General features: G+C 48.7%; 1 protein-coding gene across 1 annotated transcript in view; it reads left to right on the top strand.

Moving 5' to 3' along the window:
- The window catches only part of elp6 (elongator acetyltransferase complex subunit 6), a 34,009-nt gene extending 22,438 nt beyond the window's left edge, over window positions 1-11,571 (top strand). The window contains exons 4-7 of the mRNA XM_078398749.1: window positions 1,158-1,291; window positions 6,717-6,909; window positions 9,890-10,036; window positions 10,980-11,571. Coding sequence (XP_078254875.1) covers window positions 1,158-1,291; window positions 6,717-6,909; window positions 9,890-10,036; window positions 10,980-11,108 — 603 coding nt within the window. The 3' untranslated portion in view covers window positions 11,109-11,571. The remainder of the gene's footprint in view (window positions 1-1,157; window positions 1,292-6,716; window positions 6,910-9,889; window positions 10,037-10,979) is intronic.
- Window positions 11,572-24,271: the final 12,700 nt, after the last annotated feature.

Here is a 24,271-nt window from a genome sequence, read left to right on the forward strand (position 1 = left end):
GACTGATGCACTAGGACACCCAGATCTTGTTGTACGTCCCCTTTTCCTAACTTGACACCATTCTGATAATACTCTGCCTTCCTATTCTTACCATCAAAGTGGATAACCTCACACTTATCCACATTAAACTGCATCTGCCATGCATCCGCCCACTCACACAACCTGTCCAAGTCACCCTGCAACCTCATAGCATCTTCCTCACAGTTCACACTGCCACCCAGCTTTGTATCATCTGCAAATTTGCTAATGGTACTTTTAATCCTTTCATCCAAGTCATTAATGTATATTGTAAATAGCTGCGGTCCCAGCACCCAGCCTTGCGGTACCCCACTAGTTACTGCCTGCCATTCTGAAAGGGACCCATTTATCCCCACTCTTTGCTTTCTGTCTGCCACCCAATTTTCTATCCATGTCAGTACCCTACCTCCAATACCATGTGCTCTAATTTTGCCCACTAATCTCCTATGTGGGACCTTGTCGAAGGCTTTCTGAAAGTCAAGGTACACCACATCCACCGGCTCTCCCCTGTCAATTTTCCTAGTTACATCCTCCAGAAGATTCCAGTAGATTAGTCAAGCATGATTTCCCCTTCGTAAATCCATGCTGACTCGGAACGATCCTGTTACTGCTATCCAAATGCTCCACAATTTCGTCTTTTATATGTTTCCATAAGATTCCCTCTCATCCTAAATTCCAGTGAATATAAGCCCAGTCGACCCATTCTTTCATGTGTCGGAAAGAAATGCAGATGCTGGTTTAATCTGAAGATTGACACAAAAAGCTGGAGTAACTCAGCGGGTCAGGCAGCATCTCTGGAGAGAAGGAATGGGTGACCCTTCTTCAGAACCATGGCCTGAACCTGAAACGTCACCCATTCCGCCTCTCCAGAGATGCTGCCTGACCCACTGAGTTACTCCAGCACTCTGTGAAACGTCACCTATCCATGTTCTCCACAGATGCTGCCTGACCCACTGAGTTACTCCAGCACTCTGTGAAACGTCACCTATCCATGTTCTCCACAGATGCTGCCTGACCCGCTGAGTTACTCCAGCGGTCTGTGTCTACGACCCATTCTTTCATCATCTCCCGAAGTTTGTTGTTGCGCCCTGCTGACGATATTTCCTCATGTGTGCATGTCTTGTGCGCTGTGTTAACAGGGGGTGAATCTGTCTGCAGCCAAAGAGAAAGGCCAGCTCGTGTTTTTCGAAGGTCTGCGCTCAGCTCTCGACGTCTTGCTCGATGATAAACCAGACGGCACGCTGCAAGGCTCATCCCCCCTACAATTCCTGAGGTAATGGACCATCAACACTAGCAACTCTGCGGATGACACAAAGCTGGGTGGCAGAGTGAACTGTGAGGAGGATGCTCGGAGGTTGCAGGGTGACCTGGACATAGAAACATAGAAAATAAGTGCAGGAGTAGGCCATTCGGCCCTTCGAGCCTGTACGCACCGCCATTCAATATGATCATGGCTGATCATCCAACTCAGTATCCCATACCTGCCTTCTCTCCATACCCCCTGATCCCTTTAGCCACAAGGGCCACATCTAACTCCCTCTTAAATATAGCCAATGAACTGGCCTCAACTACCTTCTGTGGCAGAGAATTCCACAGATTCACCACTCTGTGTGAAAGAAAACTTTCTCATCTCGGTCCTAAAAGACTTCCCCCTTATCCTTAAACTGTGACCCCTCGTTCTGGACTTCCCCAACACCGGGAACAATCTTCCTGCATCTAGCCTGTCCAACCCCTTAAGAATTTTGTAAGTTTCTATAAGATCCCCCCTCAATCTTCTAAATTCCAGCGAGTACAAGCCGAGTCTATCCAGTCTTTCTTCATATGAAAGTCCTGCCATCCCAGGGATCAATCTGGTGAACCTTCTCTGTACTCCCTCTGTGGCAAGAATGTCTTTCCTCAGATTAGGAGACCAAAACTGACCATCAACACCAGCAACTCTGCAGATGACACAAAGCCGGGGTGGCAGAGTGAACTGTGAGGAGGATGCTCGGAGGTTGCAGGGTGACCTCGACAGGTTGAGCGAGTGGGCAGATGCGTGGCAGATGCAGTATAATGTGAGCTTATCCACTTTGGAGGCAAGTACAAGGAGGCTGATTATTAGGGTTAGGGTTCGGGCAATTTCAACAGCCTGACCGCGGGAGAAGACGACAGGGGAAGAGAAATGACATTCTGGCCTTCCATCACAGTGAGGAGGGGACTGGAGGAGACTCACTGTGATGGATTGTTCTTTTTTTTGTTTTATGTTAGTTTGTGGTTGTGTAATTTGCTTATTTTATTGCTCTTATTGTTGGACTGTGGGTGACGAAATCTCGTCCAAAAGACTTGTTTTTTGGATGACAATAAAGATAATTCCGATTCTGATTCTGATCTCAATAGGGTCAGATTAGGACAAAGGGAAGTGCAACAAGACCTGGATATCCTTGTACACCAGTCACTGAAAGCAAGCGTGCAGGTACAGCAGGCAGTGAGGAAAGCTAATGGCATGTCGGCCTTCATAACGAGAGGATTTGAGTTTAGGAGTGAAGAGGTCCTTCTGCAGATGTACAGGGCCCTGGTGAGACCGCACCTGGAATACTGTGTGCAGTTTTGGTCTCCAAATTTGAGGAAGGACATCCTTGCTATTGAGGGAGTGCAGCGTAGGTTCACCAGGTTAATCCCAGGGATCGCAGGACTGTCATATAAGGAAAGATTGGAAAGACTAGGCTTGTATTCATTGGAATTTAGAAGGACGAGAGGGGATCTTATAGAAGCATAAAATTATCAAAGGACTGGACAAGCTAGATGCAGGAAATATGTTCCCAATGTTGGGGGAGTCCAGAACCAGGGGAGGAGGGGGGAGAGGGCTCTACAACACTCCCCAGAGGCCTACCATTCACTGTGTAGGTCCTGCCCATGTTAGACTTCCCAAAATGCAACACCTCACACTTCTCTGTATTAAATTTCATCAACCATTCCTCAGCCCACCTGGCCAATCGATCCAGATCCTGCTGCAATCGTTAACAACCATCTTCACTATCTGCAAAACCACTCACTTTGGTATCATCAGCAAACTTGCTAATCTTGCACTGTCTGTTCTCATCCAAATCATTGATGTAGATGACAAACAGTAACGGGCCCAGCACCGAACCCTGAGGCACACCACTAGTCACAGGCCTCCAGTCCGAGAAGCAACCTTCCACCATCACCCTCTGCTTCCTTCCATGGAGCCAATTTGCCATCCACTCAGCTATCTCCCCTTGAATCCTTTGATTATGTTTGCTGCTTTTCCAAGACAGCGTGAAGTGTGGATGGAGTCGATGGTGGGGAGTGTGGTCTACTATTTATCACCGATTCCCACTTACTCATCCACTCTCGATACGCTAGGAGGCAATTTGCAGAGGGCCAATTAACCTACCAACCTTTCGGGCGGTCACGGTGACGCAGCGGTAGAGTTGCTGCCTCACAGCGCCGGAGACCCGGGTTCCATCCCGACTACGGGCGCCGTCTGTACGGAGTTTGTACGTTCTCCCCGTGACCTGCGTGGGTTTTCTCCGAGATCTTTGGTTTCCTCCCACACTCCAAAGACGTGCAGGTTTGTAGGTTAATTTGCTTGGTAAATGTAAAAATTGTCCCTAGTGGGTGTAGGATAATGTTAGTGTGCGGGGATCGCTGGTCGGCGCGGACCCGGTGGGCCGAAGGGCCTGTTTCCGCGCTGTATCTCTGAATTAAATTAAACTAAACTCGTATGTCTTTGTGACGTGGGAGGAAACCGGAGCGCCCGGAGAAAACCCACGAGGGCCAACGTGCAAACTCCGCACAGGCAGCACCGGTAGTCGGGATGGAACCCGGGTCTCCGGCGTTGTGAGGCAGCAGCTCTACCCGCTGCGCCACCGTGCTGCCCCGCCCCTCCCCAGACTTGCTCCCAGTTTCCCCACAGTGTGAACTTTCACCTGAATGTCTGTTCTGTTTTTTGACCGTGACTGCATCATTGTCCTTGGCTTTTCATCAACATTTTGAGAGTTGTTATCTGCCCATTGAAACATGACTTTGCCTTGCAGCCGTCGAAACAGGTCGATCACTCGGCCTTGTCCTGACTGACTCTGTTTACCAACCTGGTGCTTATGCAATCCGTGCGCCTGAACTAAAGTCGTTGCACGAGTTGTAGATGTAGCCCAGCCCCCCCACACACCACTCCCCACCATTGTAGATGTATCCCAGCCCGTCACACACACCACACTCCCCACCATTGTAGATGTATCCCAGCCCCCCCACACACCACACTCCCTACCATTGTAGATGTAGCCGAGCCCATCACACACACCACACTCCCCACCATTGTAGATGTATCCCAGCCAATCACACACACCACACTCCCCACCATTGTAGATGGAGCCCAGCCCATCACACACACCACACTCCCCACCATTGTAGATGTATTCCAGCCCCCCCACACACCACTCCCCACCATTGTAGATGTATCCCAGCCCCCCCACACACACCACACTCCCCACCATTGTAGATGGAGCCCAGCCCATCACACACACCACACTCCCCACCATTGTAGATGTAGCCCAGCCCCCCCACACACCACTCCCCACCATTGTAGATGGAGCCCAGCCAATCACACACACCACACTCCCCACCATTGTAGCTGTAGCCCAGCCCATCACACACCCCACACTCCCCACCATTGTAGATGTATCCCAGCCAATCACACACACCACACTCCCCACCATTGTAGCTGTATCCCAGCCCATCACACACACCACACTCCCCCCACTCCCCCATTCCGCGTTTCCACTTTATCCCCCATCTTTCCCTTCCATCTATATTCATCCAGTTTATTGTCACGTGTACCGAGGTACAGTGAAAAGCTTTTGTTGCTATCCAGTCAGTGGAAAGACAACACATGATTACAATCGAACCATTTACAGTGTACATATGCATGATAAGGGAATAACGTTTAGTGCAAGGTAAAGCCAGCAAACTCCGATCATCAGACTCTATAATCAGACTTTATTTGACTTTATCTTGCACTAAATGCACCCTTTATCCTGTATCTGTCCACTGTGGATCCTCAATTGTAATCATTTATAGTCTTTTTGTTTTGCGGGATCGCATGCAATCAAGCTTTGCACTGTACCTCAGTACACGTGACAATTTGAGTATAGGAGTAAAGAGGTCCTTCTGCAGTTGTACAGGGCCCTGGTGAGACCGCACGTGGAGTGTTGTGCGCAGTTTTGGTCTCCTAATTTGAGGAAGGACGTCCTTGCTATTGAGGCAGTGCAGCGTAGGTTCACGAGAATAATCCCCGGGATGGCGGGACTGTCATATGAGGAAAGATTGGAAAGACAGGGCTTGTATTCACTGGAATTTAGAAGGATGAGAGGGGATCTTATAGAAACATATAAATTTGTAAAAGGACTGGACAAGCTACATGCAGGAAAAATATTCCCAATGTTGGGGGAGTCCAGAACCAGGGGCCACAGTCTAAGAATAAAGAGGAGGCCATTTAAAACTGAGGTGAGGAGAATATTTTTCACCCAGAGAGTTGTGAATTTGTGGAATTCTCTGCCGCAGAAGGCAGTGGAGGCCAATTCACTGGATGAATTTAAAAGAGAGTTAGATAGAGCTCTAGGGGCTAGTGGAATCAAGGGATATGGGGAGAAGGCAGGCACGGGTTACTGATTGTGGTTGATCAGCCATGATCACAGTGAATGGCGGTGCTGGCTCGAAGGGGCCAAATGGCCTCCTCCTGCACCTATTTTCTATGTTTCTGTGCAATAATAAGCTAGATTTCATTCCCCTCTTTGTTTGCAACCATTTTGTCCCCATTTCACCTCTAACCTTTGTCACTTATTCCAGGCATCTGCTGATCAAACCCGCTCCCAAACGTTCACCTTAGTTCTGTTTAGAGTTACAGCGCAGAAACAGGCCCTTCGGCCCACCAGGTCCGCGCTGCCCGACGATCCCTGCACACTAACACTATCATACACCCACTAGGGACAATTTACAGAAGCCAATTAACCTATAAACCTGCACGTCTTTGGAGTGTGGGAGGAAACCGGAGCACCCGGAGAAAACCCACGCAGGTCACGGGGAGAACGTGCAAACTCCGTACAGACAGCACCCGTAGTCGGGATCGAACCCGGGTCTCTGGCGCTGTGAGGCAGCAGCTCTACCAATGAGCTGCCTTCTATCAACCTATCACTTGCCTGCCCTCGCATCTCTTTTCCAGCTTTCTCCCCCATCAGTCTGATGAAGGGTCCCGACCCAAAGCATGTTCTCCACAGATGCTGCCTGACCCGCTGAGTTACTCCAGCACTCTGTGAAACGTCACCTATCCATGTTCTCCACAGATGCTGCCTGACCCGCTGAGTTACTCCAGCACTCTGTGAAACGTCACCTATTCATGTTCTCCACAGATGCTGCCTGACCCGCTGAGTTACTCCAGCACTCTGTGAAACGTCACCTATCCATGTTCTCCACAGATGCTGCCCGACCCGCTGAGTTACTCCAGCACTCTGTGAAACGTCACCTATCCATGTTCTCCACAGATGCTGCCCGACCCGCTGAGTTACTGCAGCACCCTGTGATGTGCTGACGTCTCGGTTGTTTTGGAATAACCAATGTTGCTGAAGGATGTAAGTGAGGCCAGGAGTGTTTAACGTTTCCGATTGCCACAGCCTGAGTTATTGAGTGAATATTCTATCTTCCAGCTCCCCCAGTACCAGTCTGCGGTCCCTTTACGAGTTTGTTTGTACGTCGCTATCGGACGCCAACGAAACCACTTGGAAATTTCCGGTGCTGATCATAGATGATTTGAGTGTCCTGCTCAGTCTGGGAGTGACAACCGAAAACATTCTCGACTTCATGCACTACTGCAGGGCCACACTTTGCTCAAAGTTACAGGTAGGTTTTTACGTGTAGACAATAGACAATAGGTGCAGGAGGAGGCCATTCGGCCCTTCGAGCCAGCACCGCCATTCAATGTGATCATGGCTGATCGTTAGGAGTGTAGGAGGGAACTACAGATGCTGGTTTAAATGTAGAAGGATGAGAGGAGATCTTATTGAAACACATAAGATTATTAAGGGATTGGACACATTAGAGGCAGGAAACATGTTCCCAATGTTGGGGGAGTCCAGAACAAGGGGCCACAGTTTAAGAATAAGGGGTAGGCCATTTAGAACGGAGATGAGGAAAAACTTTTTCACCCAGAGAGTTGTGAATATGTGGAATTCTCTGCCTCAGAAGGCAGTGGAGGCCAATTCTCTGGATGCTTTCTGGAGAGAGTTAGGCAGAGCTCTTAAGGATAGCGGAGTCAGGGGGTATGGGGAGAAGGCAGGAACGGGGTACTGATTGTGGATGATCAGCCATGATCACAGTGAATGGTGGTGCTGGCTCGAAGGGCCGAATGGCCTACTCCTGCACCTATTGTCTAATGAATGGCGGTATTGGCTCGAAGGGCTGAATGGCCTCCTCCTGCGTCTATTGTCTATAGATGCTGGTTTAAATCGAAAATAGACACAAAATGCTGGAGTAACTCAGCGGGACAGGCAGAGTCTCTGGAGAGAAGGAATGGGTGGATGTTTCGGGGTCGAGACCCTTCTTCAGACTGTGAATGCTTCTGAGGGAGGTATGGGTGGATCCAATGCAGTCTGTAGAAGGGTCTCGACACGAAACGTCACCCATTCCTTCTCTCCAGAGACGCTGCCTGTCCTGCTGAGTTACTCCAGCATTTTGTGTCTATCTTTAGGTAGGTTTGCATGCAGTCTCCCTAAACACACTTTATTTCTCACTGGTCTATAGTTCATTGTTTTTTTCTTTGCAGCCCTTCTTAAATAGAGGCACAACATTAGCCACCTTCCAGTCTTGATGGTACACCTCTATAAGAAAAGATCTATAAGGATTTAGAAGGATGAGAGGGGATCTTATAGAAACATATAACAAACATCTTAAGGGATTGGACAGGCTAGATGCAGGAAAGATGTTGGGGGAGTCCAGAACCAGGGGTCACAGTTTAAGAATAAGGGGTAGGCCATTTAGGACTGAGATGAGGAACAACCTTTTCACCCAGAGAGTTGTGAATCTGTGGAATTCTCTGCCACAGATGGCAGCGGAGGCCAATTCACTGGATTTATTTAAGAGAGAGCTAGATAGAGCTCTTAGAGCTAACAGAATCGAGGTGTATGGGGAGAAAGCAGGAATGGGGTACTGATTTTTGATGATCAGCCATGATCATATTGAATGGTGGTGCTGGCTCGAATGGCCTCCTCCTGCAGCTATTGTCTATGTTTCTATAAGATCACCCCTCATCCTCCTGCGCTTCAGTCTAACGTTGATTCATACATCTCAGCACTATATATATATGACTAGCCAGGCGTGGACCCATTATAGACAATAGACAATAGGTGCAGGAGTAGGCCATTTGGCCCTTCGAGCCAGCACCCCCATTTGATGTGATCATGGCTGATCATTGGGTCCAAACCTCTCCTGCGGGCCTGGCAACCCTCCCCCAACTGACGACTCTCACCCCCACTCCATCCCTCCTCAACCCTGCTTTAGACTCCCCCAGGTACAGGGGCGGGCGAGAGGGTAGAGGGAGCCACTCATCCCGGCCCCGGTGCGACCATCGCGAAGGCCAGCAACAGGAGAGCTCACCACCCCCCCCCCCCCCTCATTGGCCGCCACTCCCGTTACTCAGGCGGGTCCCATTGTGACGTAGAACGCGGCTGACGGGCAGGGTAATGTGGAGAAGGGATTTATTTAACAAATATATATATAAACTAATAAGATGAGAGTTTTAGTGATATTTAGATAGAAGCACTTTCGTAACAGGGTCACACGGCATGAAAACAGACCCTTCAGCTCACATCTTTTTCAGTCAGAGAGTTGTGAATTTGTGGAATTCTCTGCCTCAGAAGGTAGTGGAGGCCAATTCTCTGAATGCATTCAAGAGCGAGCTAGATAGAGCTCTTAAGGATAGCGGAGTCAGGGGGTATGGGGAGAAGGCAGGAACGGGGTACTGATTGAGAATGATCAGCCATGACCACATTGAATGGCGGTGCTGGTTCGAAGGGCCGAATAGCCTCCTCCTGCACCTATTGTCTATTGTCTAGCATGCTGACTCTGGTGTACCATCTTTGCCAGTCCCATGTGCCTGCACTTGGACCAAATCCCTCTAAACATTTCCTATGCATGTACCTGTCCAAATGTTTTTTAAATGTTGTGAGTGTACCTGGCTCAACTTCCACCTCTGGCAGCTCGCACCATATGCTCACCACCCTTAATGTGAAACGTTGCCCCTCTGGTTCATATTTAATCTTTCCCGTCTCACCTTAAACTTCTGTCTCCTAGTTCTTGATTTCTCAGGGCAGCACGGTGGCACAATGGTAGAGTTGCTGCCACACAGCGCCAGAGACCCAGGGTTTGACCCTGACTATGGGTGCTGTCTGTACGTAGTTTGTACGCTTTTCACTGTACCTCTCAATACAATACAATACAATACAATATATCTTTATTGTCATTGTACAGGGGTACAACGAGATTGGGAATGCGCCTCCCATACGATGCAATAAATTAATTAGCTAGTCAGTATTAATTTAAACAACAACAACCCAACGAAACAGATTGTAACAGTTTTAAGACAGAATAAAGTGCAAGTAGATCTGTGCCGGTTCACTGTGCGATGTGACCGTCCGGCTCAGCAGGACCGGTTCATAGCAGCTATGGCCCTGGGGATGAAGCTGTTCCTGAGTCTGGAGGTGCGGGCGTAGAAGGCCTTGTATCGTCTGCCCGATGGTAGAAGTTCGAACAGACTGTTGCAGGGGTCTGAAAACCCTCGTAACTTACATTTTTCTTAGAAATTAAATGTTATTTTGCGTTGCAGGGAAACATCGTGGTGTTGGTTCACGACACAGACGATCTGGGCGATGAAGAGAATGATCTTATGGTCAAGTCACTGTGTTATGTCTCCCACCTGATCTTAAACGCAGAAGCACTACCCACTGGCTACTGCAAGGACATCCATGGCCAGGTAAGCTCGCTGGCGTTAACGTTTAAAAACTGTTAAGCATTAGGTATCCTGCAAGACGATCAACAATAGATGTTTCCAGAACTAGGGGCCACACAGTCTAAGAATAAAGGGGAGGCCGTTTAAAACTGAGGTGAGAAGAAACTTTTTCACCCAGAGAGTTGTGAATTTGTGGAATTCTCTGCCACAGAGGGCAGTGGAGGCCAAATCACTGGATGGATTTAAGAGAGAGTTAGATAGAGCACTAGGGGCTAGTGGAATCGAGGGATATGGGGAGAAGGCAGGCACGGGTTACTGATTGTGGATGATCAGCCATGATCACAATGAATGGCGGTGCTGGCTCGAAGGGCCAAATGGCCTCCTCCTGCACCTATTTTCTATGAGAGACACAGATACAGTGTGGAAACAGGCCCTTCAGCCCACCAAGTTTTGGGGTGGTCATGGTGGCGCAGCGGTAGAGTTGCTGCCTTACATCGTTTGCAGTGCCGGAGACCCGGGTTCCATCCCGACTACGGGCGCTGTCTGTACGGAGTTTGTACGTTCTCCCCGTGACCTGCGTGGGTTTTCTCCGAGACCTTCGGTTTCCTCCCACACTCCAAAGACGTGCAGGTTTGTAGGTTCATTGGCTTGGGCACAGGTGTAAATTGCCCCTAGGATAGCGTGGATGTGCGGGGATCGCTGGTCGGCGCGGACCCGGTGGGCCAAAGGTCCTGTTTCCGCGCTGTATCTCTAAACTAAACTAAAAGTAGATTTATCATCGTTCCACAACATGGCCAGTTAATATAAACACCTTCATCGTATGGTATCTCCGGTCTGATTGGATAGCATGCAGAACAAAGCTTTTTACTGTACCTCAGTAGACGAGGGAATAGTCAAACTAGACCTGGACTCCAACAAATACATTGACATTTCCCTTCACTAATTTTGATTTCCTCTTTCCTGGCAGTTGAAGATCACCGAGCGTACACTCTCACCTGCGAAGGCGGAGAAGAATATCACGAACATCTTTCAATACAAAATACAGGACAAAAACGTTTCCTTCTTTGCCAGGGGGACCTCCTCTGCTGTTCTCTAGAAGATTCTTTTGGAATTGGTTTACATAATGGTGGAGCGTGAATGATCCTAGACCCAGATACTAGGAGGGCGCCACAGTGGCGCAGCGGTGGAGTTGCTGCCTTACAGCAAATGCAGCGCCGGAGACTCAGGTTCCATCCCGACTACGGGCGCCGTCTGTACGGAGTTTGTACGTTCTCCCCGTGACCTGCGTGGGTTTTCTCCGAGATCATCGGTTTCCTCCCACACTCCAAAGACGTGCAGGTTTGTAAGTTAATTGGCTGGGCAAATGTAAAAATTGTCCCTAGTGTGTGTAGGATAGTGTTAATCATCATATCATATCATATATATACAGCCGGAAACAGGCCTTTTCGGCCCTCCAAGTCCGTGCCGCCCAGTGATCCCCGCACATTAACATTATCCTACACCCACTAGGGACAAATTTTTTTTTTTTTAACATTTACCCAGCCAATTAACCTACATACCTGTACGTCTTTGGAGTGTGGGAGGAAACCGAAGATCTCGGAGAAAACCCACGCAGGTCACGGGGAGAACGTACAAACTCCTTACAGTGCAGCACCCATAGTCAGGATCGAACCTGAGTCTCCGGCGCTGCATTCGCTGTAATGTGCGGGGATCGCTGGGCGGCGCGGACCTGGTGGGCCGAAGGGCCTGTTTCTGCGCTGTATCTCTAAATCTAAATCAATTGATTGAAATCACATCTCTTTCCTTTCACGGAATAGCACACGTAAAGCTTTTCACTGTACGTCAGTACCGGTGACAATAGTAAGCCAAACTAAACCCAACCCGTCAATTTCCCGTTCACACTAGTTCCATGTTATCCCACTTTCTCATCCACTCCCTGCACACTCGGGCAATTTACAGAGGGCCAATTAACCCACAAACCCGCAGGCCAAACTGCTACGGTCAGGCAAACGCCTCCGCTGTCACGCTGTGAAAACAGAGAGGATGAGACAGAGTTTCTTCCCACAGGCCATCAGGACTGTTAACTCTTATATCACCAGGGACTCATTTAATTTACTGTATTCATTTATTTTTTGTGTTAACATTTTTTTCCTATTGTGTTTTGTAGTTTAGCACAATCCGCAGGCGTTGCCATTTTCATTTCACTGCACATCTTGTATATGTACGTGACAAATAAACTTGACTTGACTTTGGAGTGTGGGATGAGACCCAGAGGAAACCCACGCGGTTACAGGGAGGACGTGCAAACTCCACCCAGACAGCATTGAGTTGTGAGACAGCAGCTTGCCTCTATGTTGACCATTTCATTCATACTTTCCTGGACATATTTCTTCTGCATAATTGTCTCTTGCATATGTGATTTATCGGTTTTCTTGTATTTTACAGAAAGGAAATAAATCAATTTGCTGCAACAATTGAAAGTTTCTGGTTTCCACCGTCAAAGAAAATCTCTGTATCACTGGGCATTATTATCTATATACTAAAACTCTCGTTTGTTATCTTGTTTGTGACTGAACTTCAGCGATAGCGCGGCAATGTTAGGCCCACCTTACTCACCATCGTCACTTTAGTGAGAATGCAAGTAGTTTTATTGAAATCGGTGTTATATATTTTAAGTTATTCACATTTTAAAGTTTAAATCTATCTCCGAGGGGGGGAGGGGGAGGGAGGTGGGGGGGAAGGTGGATAAGGGGGGTTGAGGGGGAGGGAGGGAGGGAGGGGGAGGAGAGGGTGCTGCACCAATGCAGGAGAGGTTTGGGCCCAACGGGTCCACTTGGTCTAGTGTTTTATGAAAATGTGCATTTTAAAAGGGGCTTTGAAGAATAACCTTTTTCACGAGCAAACAAAAACGGGTTTCGAAACATAACAGAAACATAGAAAATAGGTGCAGGAGTAGGCCATTCAGCCCTTCGAGCCTGCACCGCCATTCAATATGATCATGGCTGATCATCCAGCTCAGTATCCCGTACCTGTCTTCTCTCAATACCCCCTGATCCCTTTAGCCACAAGGGCCACATCTAACTCCCTCTTAAATATAGCCAATGAACTGGCCTCAACTACCTTCTGTGGCAGAGAATTCCACAGACTCACCACTCTCTGTGTGAAGAAATGTTTTCTCATCTCGGTCCTAAAAGACTTCCCCCTTATCCTTAAGCTGTGACCCCTGGTTCTGGACTCCCCCAACATCGGGAACAATCTTCCCGCATCTAGCCTCTCCAACCCCTTAAGAATTTTATATGTTTCAAGGTAAGCAAAAAGCAAAATGTGGCAGATTTCAAAGTCTGACAAAAGTCTTATGAAATAGAAGAAGTGCTTCTCTTTCCTCCCACATCCCAAAGACGTGCGGGTTTGTGGGTTAATCGGCCCCTCTGTAAATGGACCCCCTAGTGTGCAGGGAGTGGATAATGTAGAGCTAGTGTGAGCGGGTGATCGATGGTCGGTGTGGACTCCGTGGGCCTGTTTCCATGCTGTATCTAGAGTCATACAGTGGAAACGGGTCCATCGGCCCAACTTGCCAATGCCGACCAACATGCCCCATCTACACTAGTCCCACCTGCCTGTGCTTTGCCCTTAACCCTCTAAACCTGTCCTATCCATGTACCTGTCCAAATGTCTCTCAAATTGTTATGATAGCACCTGCCTCAACTACCTTCCCTGGCAGCTCGTTCCATATACCCACCAAAAATAGTTCCCCCTCAGGTTTGTATTTAATCTCTCCCCCTCACCTTAAACGTATGTACTCTGGTTCTCAATCCTCCCACTCTGGTTCGCAGTAGCAAGAGAAACAAGGTCAACGCTTGAGGTCAGAGACCCTTCGCCAGAACTGGAAAGGAGTCAATAGACAATAGACAATAGGTGCAGGAGGAGGCCATTCGGCCCTTCGAGCCAGTACTGCCATTCAATGTGATCATGGCTGATCATTCTCAATCAGTACCCCGTTCCTGCCTTCTCTCCATACCCCCTGACTCCGCTATCCTTAAGAGCTCTATCTAGCTCTCTCTTGATTGCATTCAGAGAATTGGCCTCCACTGCCTTCTGAGGCAGAGAATTCCACAGATTCACAACTCTCTGACTGAAAAAGTTTTTCCTCATCTCAGGTCTAAATGGCCTACCCCTTATTCTTAAACTGTGGCCCCTTGTTCTGGACTCCCCCAACATTGGGAACATGTTTCCTGCCTCTAACGTGAACAACCCCTTAATAATCTTATACGTTAATCTTATACGTATAGAACCACCTTCGACGTCCTACTTCTCAGACTTCTTCCCAACTCTCCAAACTCACGTTGCAGTATCTCCTTCCTCTTCCTCCCGACGTCGTTTACCCCATCCGCTCCTTGTGATTTTGTACCGATGGCTGAAAGAGAGTAAGTGTGAATTGGAGGTAAATGTCCGTTTAAAAAAGAGCGCCAAAGGGACGCTAGCAGTCAGTCAGTAAAGGTCAGGAGAGCAGGAGCAAGGATGACCGTTGGCTGAAAGAAAGTAAGTGCGAATTACAGGTAAAAGTCCGTTTAAAAAAGAGTGCCAAAGGGCTAGCAGGCATTCAGTGAAGCACACACATCCAAGCTCGTCAGAGGAAGGCAGGATCGGAGTATAAGAAAATAACTGCAGATGCTGGTACAAATCAAAGGTATTTATTCACAAAATGCTGGAGTAACTCAGCAGGTCAGGCAGCATCTCGGGAGAGAAGGAATGGGTGACGTTTCGGATCGAGACCCTTCTTCAGACTGATGTCAGGGGGGGGCGGGACAAAGGAAGGATATAGGTGGAGACAGGAAGATAGAGGGAGAACTGGGGAAGAGAGGGACAGAGGAACTATCTATAGTTGGAAGTTGAGTGAAAGCAGGATAGGAGTGAGTGGTTGGATTGGCTGAGCAATTAAATTAGAAGCTTGGTAAATTGGCCAATTAGTCAATTTAGTGACTGATAGAAACAAGGTTTGCACAAGGGGTGTGGGTGGCCGGCCCTGTCTGGGTGTTGCCTTGTCGAGGGAAGTGCCCTGTGAGAAAAGTGCGAGTCTTCAGCTGCGAGTCTTCGGCGAGGAGGCTGAGGTGAGGAGGTTACGCTTGTTTTTAAGCCTGAGTTGTTTTTGACTTCACTAAAGTAATGGCGGACAAGTTGGTGCAGTGTGTTTCCTGCAGGATGTGGGAAGGTAGAGACACCGCTGGGGCTTCTGGGAGCTACACCTGCAAGAACTGTGTCCAGGTGCAGCTCCTGAATGGACGTGTGGCAGAGTTGGAAAAGCAGCTGGATGACCTCAGGGCCATCCAGGAATGCGAGAGTTTCCTGGACAGGACCTACTGTGAGGCTGTCACGCCAAGGGTCCAGGTCAAGCGAAGGTGGGAGTGAACGTGGACTACAGGAGACCCCGGTGGCTGTGCCTATTGCAAACAGGCACACCCTTTTGGGTCTGAAGAAGGGTCTCGACCCGAAACATCACCCATTCCTTCTCTCCCGAGATGCTGCCTGACCTGCTGAGTTACTCCAGCATTTTGTGAAATAATACCTTTGATTTGTACCAGCATCTGCAGTTATTTTCTTACACCCTATTGGGAACTGTTGGGGCAGAAGACGCTTCCAGTCCAAGCGGCGGACGTGTTGGCAGATCTAACCCAGGCAAGGAAACTCGACCGGGGAGACCGAAGTCAGGAAGAGCCATAGTAGTCGGTGACTCCATTGAGTAGATTCTGTGGCGACAGGCGGGAGTCGAGGATGGTTTGTTGCCTCCCTGGTGCCAGGGTTCAAGACATCACGGAGCGGCTTCAGAACATCCTAGCGAGGGAAGGCGATCAACCGGAAGTAGTTGTGCACGTGGGCACAAACGACGTCGGGAGGAAGAGGAAGGAGATACTGCAGCGTGAGTTTAGGGAGTTAGGAAGAAGACTGAGAAGTAGGACGTCGAGGGTGGTTATCTCTGGACTGCTGCCTGTACCTCGTGCTGGTGAGGGCAGGAACAGAGAGATCGGGGATATGAATGTATGGCTGAGGGGCTGGTGCAGGGAGCAGGGATTTAGATTTCTGGACCACTGGGATCTCTTCTGGGGTAAGGGTGATCTGTACAAAAGGGACAGGTTACACCTTAACAGCAGGGGGACCAACATTCTGGCAGGCAGGTTTGCTAGTGCTACGAGCGTGGCTTTAAACTAAGTAGTGGGGGGGAGGGGTTGACAAATTGGGAATATGGAGATGGAGTTAAAGGGGAAGCGAATACAGGAGAAATTGCAAAGGGCTCTCGAATGAATGGGGAGGGAAGTTCTAGAAGGGATATGAGAGTAAGGTCAGGGTCAATTGTGACCGGTGTGAGAGGGGAGGTAAATACCGAAGTTAAAGTGTTGTATTTAAATGCGCGAAGTATAAAAAATAAAGTGGATGAGCTTGAGGCTCAGTTAGACATTGGCAAGTATGATGTTGTGGGAATCACTGAGACATGGCTACAAGAGGACAAGGGCTGGGAGCTGAATATTAAGGGGTACACAACGTATAGAAAAGACAGACAGGTGGGCAGAGGGGGTGGGGTCGCTCTGTTGGTGAGGAATGATATTCACTCTCTTGCAAGGGGTGACATAGAATCAGGAGATGTAGAATCAGTATGGATCAGTAACCTCTCCTTGGCAAAGTCCGTGGTCCCTGCATGCTTCAAAAGATCCATCATTGTACCGGTGCCAATGAATGCCTCTCCAGCGTGTTTAAATGACTACCGACCGGTGGCCCTCACCTCGGTTGTCATGAAATGCTTGGAGAGGCTAGTCAAGAAGCACATCTGCGCCCTCCTTCCTCGCAACATGGACCCACTACAGTTCGCATACCGTCCGAACAGGTCCACGGATGATGCGGTCTCCCAGGTTCTGCACACCGCTCTCTCTCATCTGGACAGCCAGGGGGGCTATGTGAGGATGCTGTTCATTGACTTTAGTTCAGCATTCAACACAATAGTCCCCAGCAGACTGGTTGAGAAGCTGCTGGAACTGGGGCTTAGCACCCCTCTGTGTGCCTGGGTCCTGGACTTTCTCACTGCCAGGCCCCAAGTGGTCAGGATGGGGGAACACACATCTAGCTCCCTCACCCTGAACATAGGATCCCCCCAGGGCTGCGTCCTTAGCCCCCTATTGTACTCCCTGTACACACATGACTGTGTGGCCAGGTTCAGCTCAAATTCCATCATCAAGTTTGCTGATGACACTGTGGTGGTGGGCCGGATCTCCAACAACGATGAGAAGGCCTACCGGGAGGAGGTGGCTGATCTGGCACTCTGGTGTCAGGACAATAGCCTCCTCTTGAATGTCACTAAAACAAAGGAGCTGATTGTGGACTTCAGAAGGGCTAAACATCCAAGGACGTACACGCCACTGCAGATAAATGGGTCTACTGTGGATAGGGTGAGCAGTTTTAAATACTTGGGAGTCCGCATCACAGAGGATCTGACGTGGGCAACGCACATTGCCGCACTGGTGGGTAAGGCTAAGCAGCGCCTTTACCACCTTAGACAATTGAGGAAATTCAGAGTGTCTCTGAGGATCCTTCATTGCTTCTACTCTGGGGCTGTAGAGAGCATCCTGTCCGGCAACATCACAGTCTGGTTTGGGAACAGCTCTGCCCAGGACAGGATGGCCCTGCAGAGAGTAGTGCGTTCGGCAGAACGCACCATGGGAACTACACTCGCCCCCCTGCAGGACCTATACATCAGGAGGTGCAGATCCAGAGCAAGCAAGATCATGAGGGACCCCTGCCACCCCAGTAACGGACTGTTCCAGATGCTACGATCAGGCAAACGCCTCCGCTGTCACGCTGCGAAAACGGAGAGGATGAGACGGAGTTTCTTCCCACAGGCCATCAGGACTGTCAACTTTTATAACCCCAGAGACTAAATTTTTGCCGACACTAATAGTAACTTATTAACTTTATTTATATGCTGTAACTGTAATTATTTTTTGTGCACAACCCGCAGGCATTGCCACTTTCATTTCACTGCACATTGTGTATGTGTATGTGACAAATAAATTTGACTTGACTTGACAGAAATTAGGAAAATCAGGTTGGTACTGGACCCCAGGAAAGAGAATTTGTGGAGTGCCTCCGAGATGGATTCTTAGAACAGCTTGTACTGGAGCCTACCAGGGAGAAGGCAATTCTGGATTTAGTGTTGTGTAATGAACCTGATCTGATAAAGGGGACTCGAGGTAAATGAGCCATTAGGAGGCAGTGACCACAATGTGGTAAGTTTTACTCTACAAATTGAGAGGGAGAAGGGAAAATCGGAAGTGTCAGTATTACAGTATAGCAAAGGGGATTACAGAGGCATGAGGCAGGAGCTGGACAGATTTGACTGGAAGGAGGCCCTCGCAGGGAAGACGGTGGAACAGCAATGGCAGGTATTCCTGGGAATAATGCAGTAATTGCAGGATCAATTTATCCCAAAGAGGAGGAAAGATTCCAAGGGGAGTAAGAGGCACCCGTGGCTGACAAGGGAAGTCAAGGACAGCATAAAAATAAAAGAGCAGAAGTATAACATAGCAAAGAAGAGTGGGAAGCCAGAGGATTGGGACTCTTTTAAAGAGCAACAGAAGATGACTAAGAAGGCAATACGGGGAGAAAAGATGAGGTACGAGGGTAAACTAGCCAATAATATAAAGGAGGATAGTAAAAGCTTTTTTAGGTATGTGAAGAGGAAAAAAATAGTCAAGGCAAATGTGGGTCCCTTGAAGACAGAAGCAGGGGAATTTATTATGGGGAACAAAGAAATGGCAGAAGAGTTGAACCGATACTTTGGATCTGTCTTCACTGAGGAGGATACAAACAATCTCCCAGATGTTCTAGTGGCCAGAGATCCTAGGGTGACGGAGGAACTGAAGGAAATCCACATTAGGCAGGAAATGGTGTTGGGTCGACTGATGGGACTGAAGGCTGATAAATCCCCAGGGCCTGATGGTTTGCATCCCAGGGTATTTAAGGAGGTGGCTGTAGAAATCATGGACGCATTGGTGATCATTTTCCAATGTTCTATAGATTCAGGATCAGTTCCTGTGGATTGGAGGGTAGCTAATGTTATCCCACTTTTTAAGAAAGGAGGGAGAGAGAAAACAGGAAATTATAGACCAGTTAGTCTGACATCAGTGGTGGGGAAGATGCTGGATTCAGTTATAAAAGACAAAATTGCAGAGCATTTGGATAGCAGTAACAGGATCATTCCGAGTCAGCATGGATTTACGAAGGGGAAATCATGCTTGACTAATCTTCTGGAATTCTTTGAGGATGTAACTAGGAAAATTGACAGGGGAGAGCCGGTGGATGTGGTGTACCTCGACTTTCAGAAAGCCTTCGACAAGGTCCCACATAGGAGATTAGTGGGCAAAATTAGAGCACATGGTATTGGGGGTAGGGTACTGACATGGATTGAAAATTGGTTGGCAGACAGAACGCAAAGAGTGGGGATAAATGGGTCCCTTTGAGAATGGCAGGCAGTGACTAGTGGGGTACCGCAAGGCTCGGTGCTGGGACCGCAGCCATTTACAATATACATTAATGACTTCGATGAAGGGATTAAAAGTAACATGAGCAAATTTGCAGATGACACAAAGCTGGGTGGCAGTGTGAACTGTGAGGAAGATGCTATGAGGTTGCAGGGTGACTTGGACAGGTTGTGTGAGTGGGCGGATGCATGGCAGATGCAGTTTAATGTGGATAAGTGTGAGGTTATCCACTTTGATGGTAAGAATAGGAAGGCATGATTATTATTTGAATGGTGCCAAGTTAGGAAAAGGGGACGTACAACGTGATCTGGGTGTCTTAGTGCATCAGTCACTGAAAGGAAGCATGCAGGTACAGCAGGCAGTGAAGAAAGCCAATGAATGTTGGCATTCATAACAAGAGGAGTTGAGTATAGGAGCAAAGAGGTCCTTCTACAGTTGTACAGGGCCCTAGTGAGACTGCACCTGGAGTACTGTGTGCAGTTTTGGTCTCCAAATTTGAGGAAGGATATTCTTGCTATTGAGGGCGTGCAGCGTAGGTTTACTAGGTTAATTCCCGGAATGGCGGGACTGTCGTATGTTGAAAGACTGGAGCGACTAGGCTTGTAAACACTGGAATTTAGAAGGATGAGAGGGGGTCTTATTGGAACATATAAGATTATTAAGGGGTTGGACACGTCAGAGGCAGGAAACATGTTCCCAATGTTGGGGGAGTCCAGAACCAGGAGCCACAGTTTAAGAATAAGGGGTAGGCCATTTAGAACAGAGATGAGGAAAAACTTTTTCAGTCAGAGAGTTGTAAATCTGTGGAATTCTCTGTTTCAGAGGGCAGTGGAGGCCTGTTCTCTGAATGCTTTCAAGAGAGAGCTAGATAGAGCTCTTAAGGATAGCGGAGTCAGGGGGTATGGGGAGAAGGCAGGAACGGGGTACTGATTGAGAATGATCAGCCATGATCACATTGAATGGTGGTGCTGGCTCGAAGGGCCGAATGGCCTACTCCTGCACCTATTGTCTATTGTCTATCTTCATAAGATCAGGGCTCTATGGTAGAGTTGCTGCCTTACAGCGAATGCAGCGCCGGAAACCCAGGTTCCATCCCGACTACGGGTGCTGTCTGTACGGAGTTTGTACCGTCTCTCCGTGACCTGCGTGGGTTTTCTCCGAGATCTTTGGTTTCCTCCCACACTCCAAAGATGTAGAGATTTGTAGGTTAATTAGCTTGATAAATGTAAAAATTGTTCCTAGTGGGTGTAGGATAGTGTTAATATGTGGGGTTCGCTGGTCGGTGCGGACTCGGTGGGCTGAATGGGCCTGTTTCCGCACTGTATCTCTAAACTAAACTATACTAAATCACCCCTTAGCCTCCTGCACTCCAAGGAGTAAAGGCCTCGCCTGCTCAACCTCTCCCTGGAGCTCTGGCCCTCGAGTTTTTCAATCAATAAATCCTCCAGTGGTATTCGTCCACAACTGTGGTAGAAAATTCCAGCGATCCAGAGAAGAAAGAACAACATATCAGATATTCCAAGCAAACCAATGTTGATCCAAGGGCTGGGATTTTCCAAAATGTTTGAAAGAACCTAACTCCAACGAACAGGACAGGTACAGTTCTGGTGAAGGACCCAAAGTTTCTGTTTTTATTTCCAAACTTGGTATTGAACCTTTTGAGAGGTTTTGGATGTCTATTTGATTTTTTAATCATCCTTGATATTTAAGGTTATTTGCTTTTGCGATCACCCTGACCTCCAAAGATACAAGCTGTGGAGGACATGAATCTTGGCCAGGCACAAAATGCTGGAGTAACTTGGCGGGCAGGCAGCGTCTCTGGAATGGGTGACGTTTCAGGTCGAGAACATTTAGTTTAATTTAGAGATACAGCGTGGAAACAGGCCCTTCGGCCCACTATCCTACACACACTCGGGACAATTTACATTTATGCCAAGCCAATTAAGCTACAAACCCGCACGTCTTTGAGTTACTCTGGCATTTTGCGTCTCTCTTTGGTTTAAACCAGCATCTGCAGTTCCTTCCTACACATGAATCTTAGACCAAGTCAAGTCAAGTCAAATTTATTTGTCACATACACATACACGATGTGCAGTGAAATGAAAGTGGCAATGCCTGCGGATTGTGCACAAAAAAGAATTACAGTTACAGCATATAAATAAAGTTAATAAGTTACTATAGTGTAGACAAAAATTTAGTCTCTGGAGTTATAAAAGTTGACAGTCCTGATAGCCTGTGGGATGAAACTCCGTCTCATCCTCTCCGTTTTCACAGCGTGACAGCGGAGGCGTTTGCCTGATCGTAGCATCTGGAACAGTCCGTTACTGGGGTGGCAGGGGTCCCTCATGATCTTGCTTGCTCTGGATCTGCACCTAATGCACCTCCTAATGACCAGGAACTACACAAGGACCTGACAGATTTACACAACATCAAAACCGCGAGATGATTCATTAAAAGATTCCAGTTTTAAAGCTTCAAATTTACTTGTTGCAATGTCATGTTCTCAACAGGCCTGCGGATGATATGATTTTTTTCACGAAATGCTGGAGTAACTCAGCAGGTCAGGCAGCATCTCAGGAGAGAAGGAATGGGTGACCTTTCGGGTCGAGACCCTTCTTCAGACTGATGTCAAGGGGGAGGGACAAAGGCAGGATATAGGTGGACACAGGAAGACAGTGGGAGAACTGGGAAGGGGAGGGGAAGAGAGGGACAGAGGAACTATCTAAAGTTGGAGAAGTCAATGTTCATACCGCTGGGCTGCAAGCTGCCCAAGCGAAATATGAGGTGTTGTTCCTCCAATTTGCGGTGGGCCTCACTGTGGCACTGGAGGAGGCCCATGACAGAAAGGTCAGACTGGGAGTGGGAGGGGGAGTTGAAGTGCTCAGCCACCGGGAGATCAGCTCAGTTGGTGCAGAGGTTAAATGGAAGTTAACTGAGCTTAGTTTAGAGATACAGCGCAGAAACATGCCCCCTTGGTCCAGGCCGGCAATCGGCCATAGAGCCATTAACCTACAATCCCGCGTGTCTGTGGGATGTGGGAGGAAACCGGAGCACCTGCATAAAACCCACTCGGTGATGGGGAGAATGTACAAACTTCAGACATACAGACAGCGCCTGAGGTCAGGGTCGAACCTGGGTCTCTGGCGCTGTGAGGCAGCAGCGGTATAACTGTCTGAAGAAGGGATTTCTGACATTGGTTTAAACCAGCATGTGCTGTGCCTTCATACACATTCCCGACATAAACCTGGGTTGGGGAGGGAGAGGGAAGGGTGAGGATTAGATGGGGGGGGGTGATATGGGGATGGGGTGATTTGGGGTGATTTGGGGGATGGGGGTGATGATTTGTTTCTCTGGACTGTCTAAAGATTAGCTCATGAATTTATTGCATCGAATGGAAGTCGCATTCCCAATCTCATTGTACCCCTGTGCAATGATAATAAAGATATATTGTATTGTATTTGTGATTGGGGGTAATTTTGGGGTTGGGGTGATTTGGGGGATGGGGGGTGATTTGGGGGATGGGGTGATTTGGGGGATGAGGGCGTTATTTGGGGGATGGTGGGTGATTATTTGGGGGTTTGGGGTGATGATTTGGGGGATTGGTGTGATGATTTGGGGGATGGGGTGATGATTTGGGGGATAGGGGAGTGGTGATTTGGGGAATGGAGGTGTGATGATTTGGGGGACGGAGGTGTGATGATTTGGGGGATAGTGGGGGTGATGATTTGGGGGGTTGAGGTGATGATTTGGGGGATGGGGGTGATGATTTGGGGGTGATGATTTGGGGGTGATGATTTGGGGGATGGAGGTGATGATTTGGGGGATGGAGGTGTGATGATTTGGGGGATAGTGGGGTGATGATTTGGGGGATAGTGGGGTGATGATTTGGGGGGTGGAGGTGATGATTTGGTGGATGGGGGTGATGATTTGGGGGATCGGGGTGATGATTTGGGGGATGGGGTGATGATGGGGGGTGATGATTTGGGGGATTGGGGGTGATTCTATTTCTGTTTCTGCTTTCTACTGCACAACTACCATCAGCTGGGCTATCTCGTGCAGGTTTCGCTCGCGTGGGTACTGGTTTCAAAAGGGTTATTTAGATTTTTATGTGGGCAAGTTTGGTGAGATGATCCATATCCAAGTTCTCGAGCTGTGACTTGAAGAATGACATGGTTGGTGCACATCTGCTGGTGCCGGGGGATGGGGGTGATTTGGGGGATTGGTGTAGGATGGGGGTGTGATTTGGGGGATTTGTGAGGGATGGGAGGCGGTGATTTGGGTGATTGAGGAGGGATGGGGGTGATTGGTGGGGGATGGGGGGTGATTTGACAGATTGGTGGGTGGTGGGGGGTGATTTGGGGGATTGGTGAGGGATGGGGGTGATTTGGAGGATGGGGGGTGATTTGGGGGATTGATGAGGGATGGGGGTTATTTGGGTGATTTGTGGGATTGGGTGGTGATTTTGGGGATGGGGGTGATTTTGGGGATTGGTGGGGGATGGGGAGGTGATTTGTGGGGATTGGTGGGAGGGAGATTGGAGAGGAGTGATGGGTGGATGCTTGAGCTGCAATGCCGGCGGGAGAGAGAGAGGGGGCGTCCTGAGCGCACGTCCTACCGCGCCCGGACGCGAGGGCCACGTGACCAAAGACACTAGAGGAGCAAGATGGGCCACTCCGTTGTAATCGCCTACACTAAAGTGAACGTCCGCCATTTTAGTAAGCAATACCCCGCCGTT

The sequence above is a fragment of the Rhinoraja longicauda genome, chromosome 4, assembly GCF_053455715.1.
Source record: "Rhinoraja longicauda isolate Sanriku21f chromosome 4, sRhiLon1.1, whole genome shotgun sequence".
NCBI classification, from domain to species: Eukaryota; Metazoa; Chordata; class Chondrichthyes; order Rajiformes; family Arhynchobatidae; genus Rhinoraja; species Rhinoraja longicauda.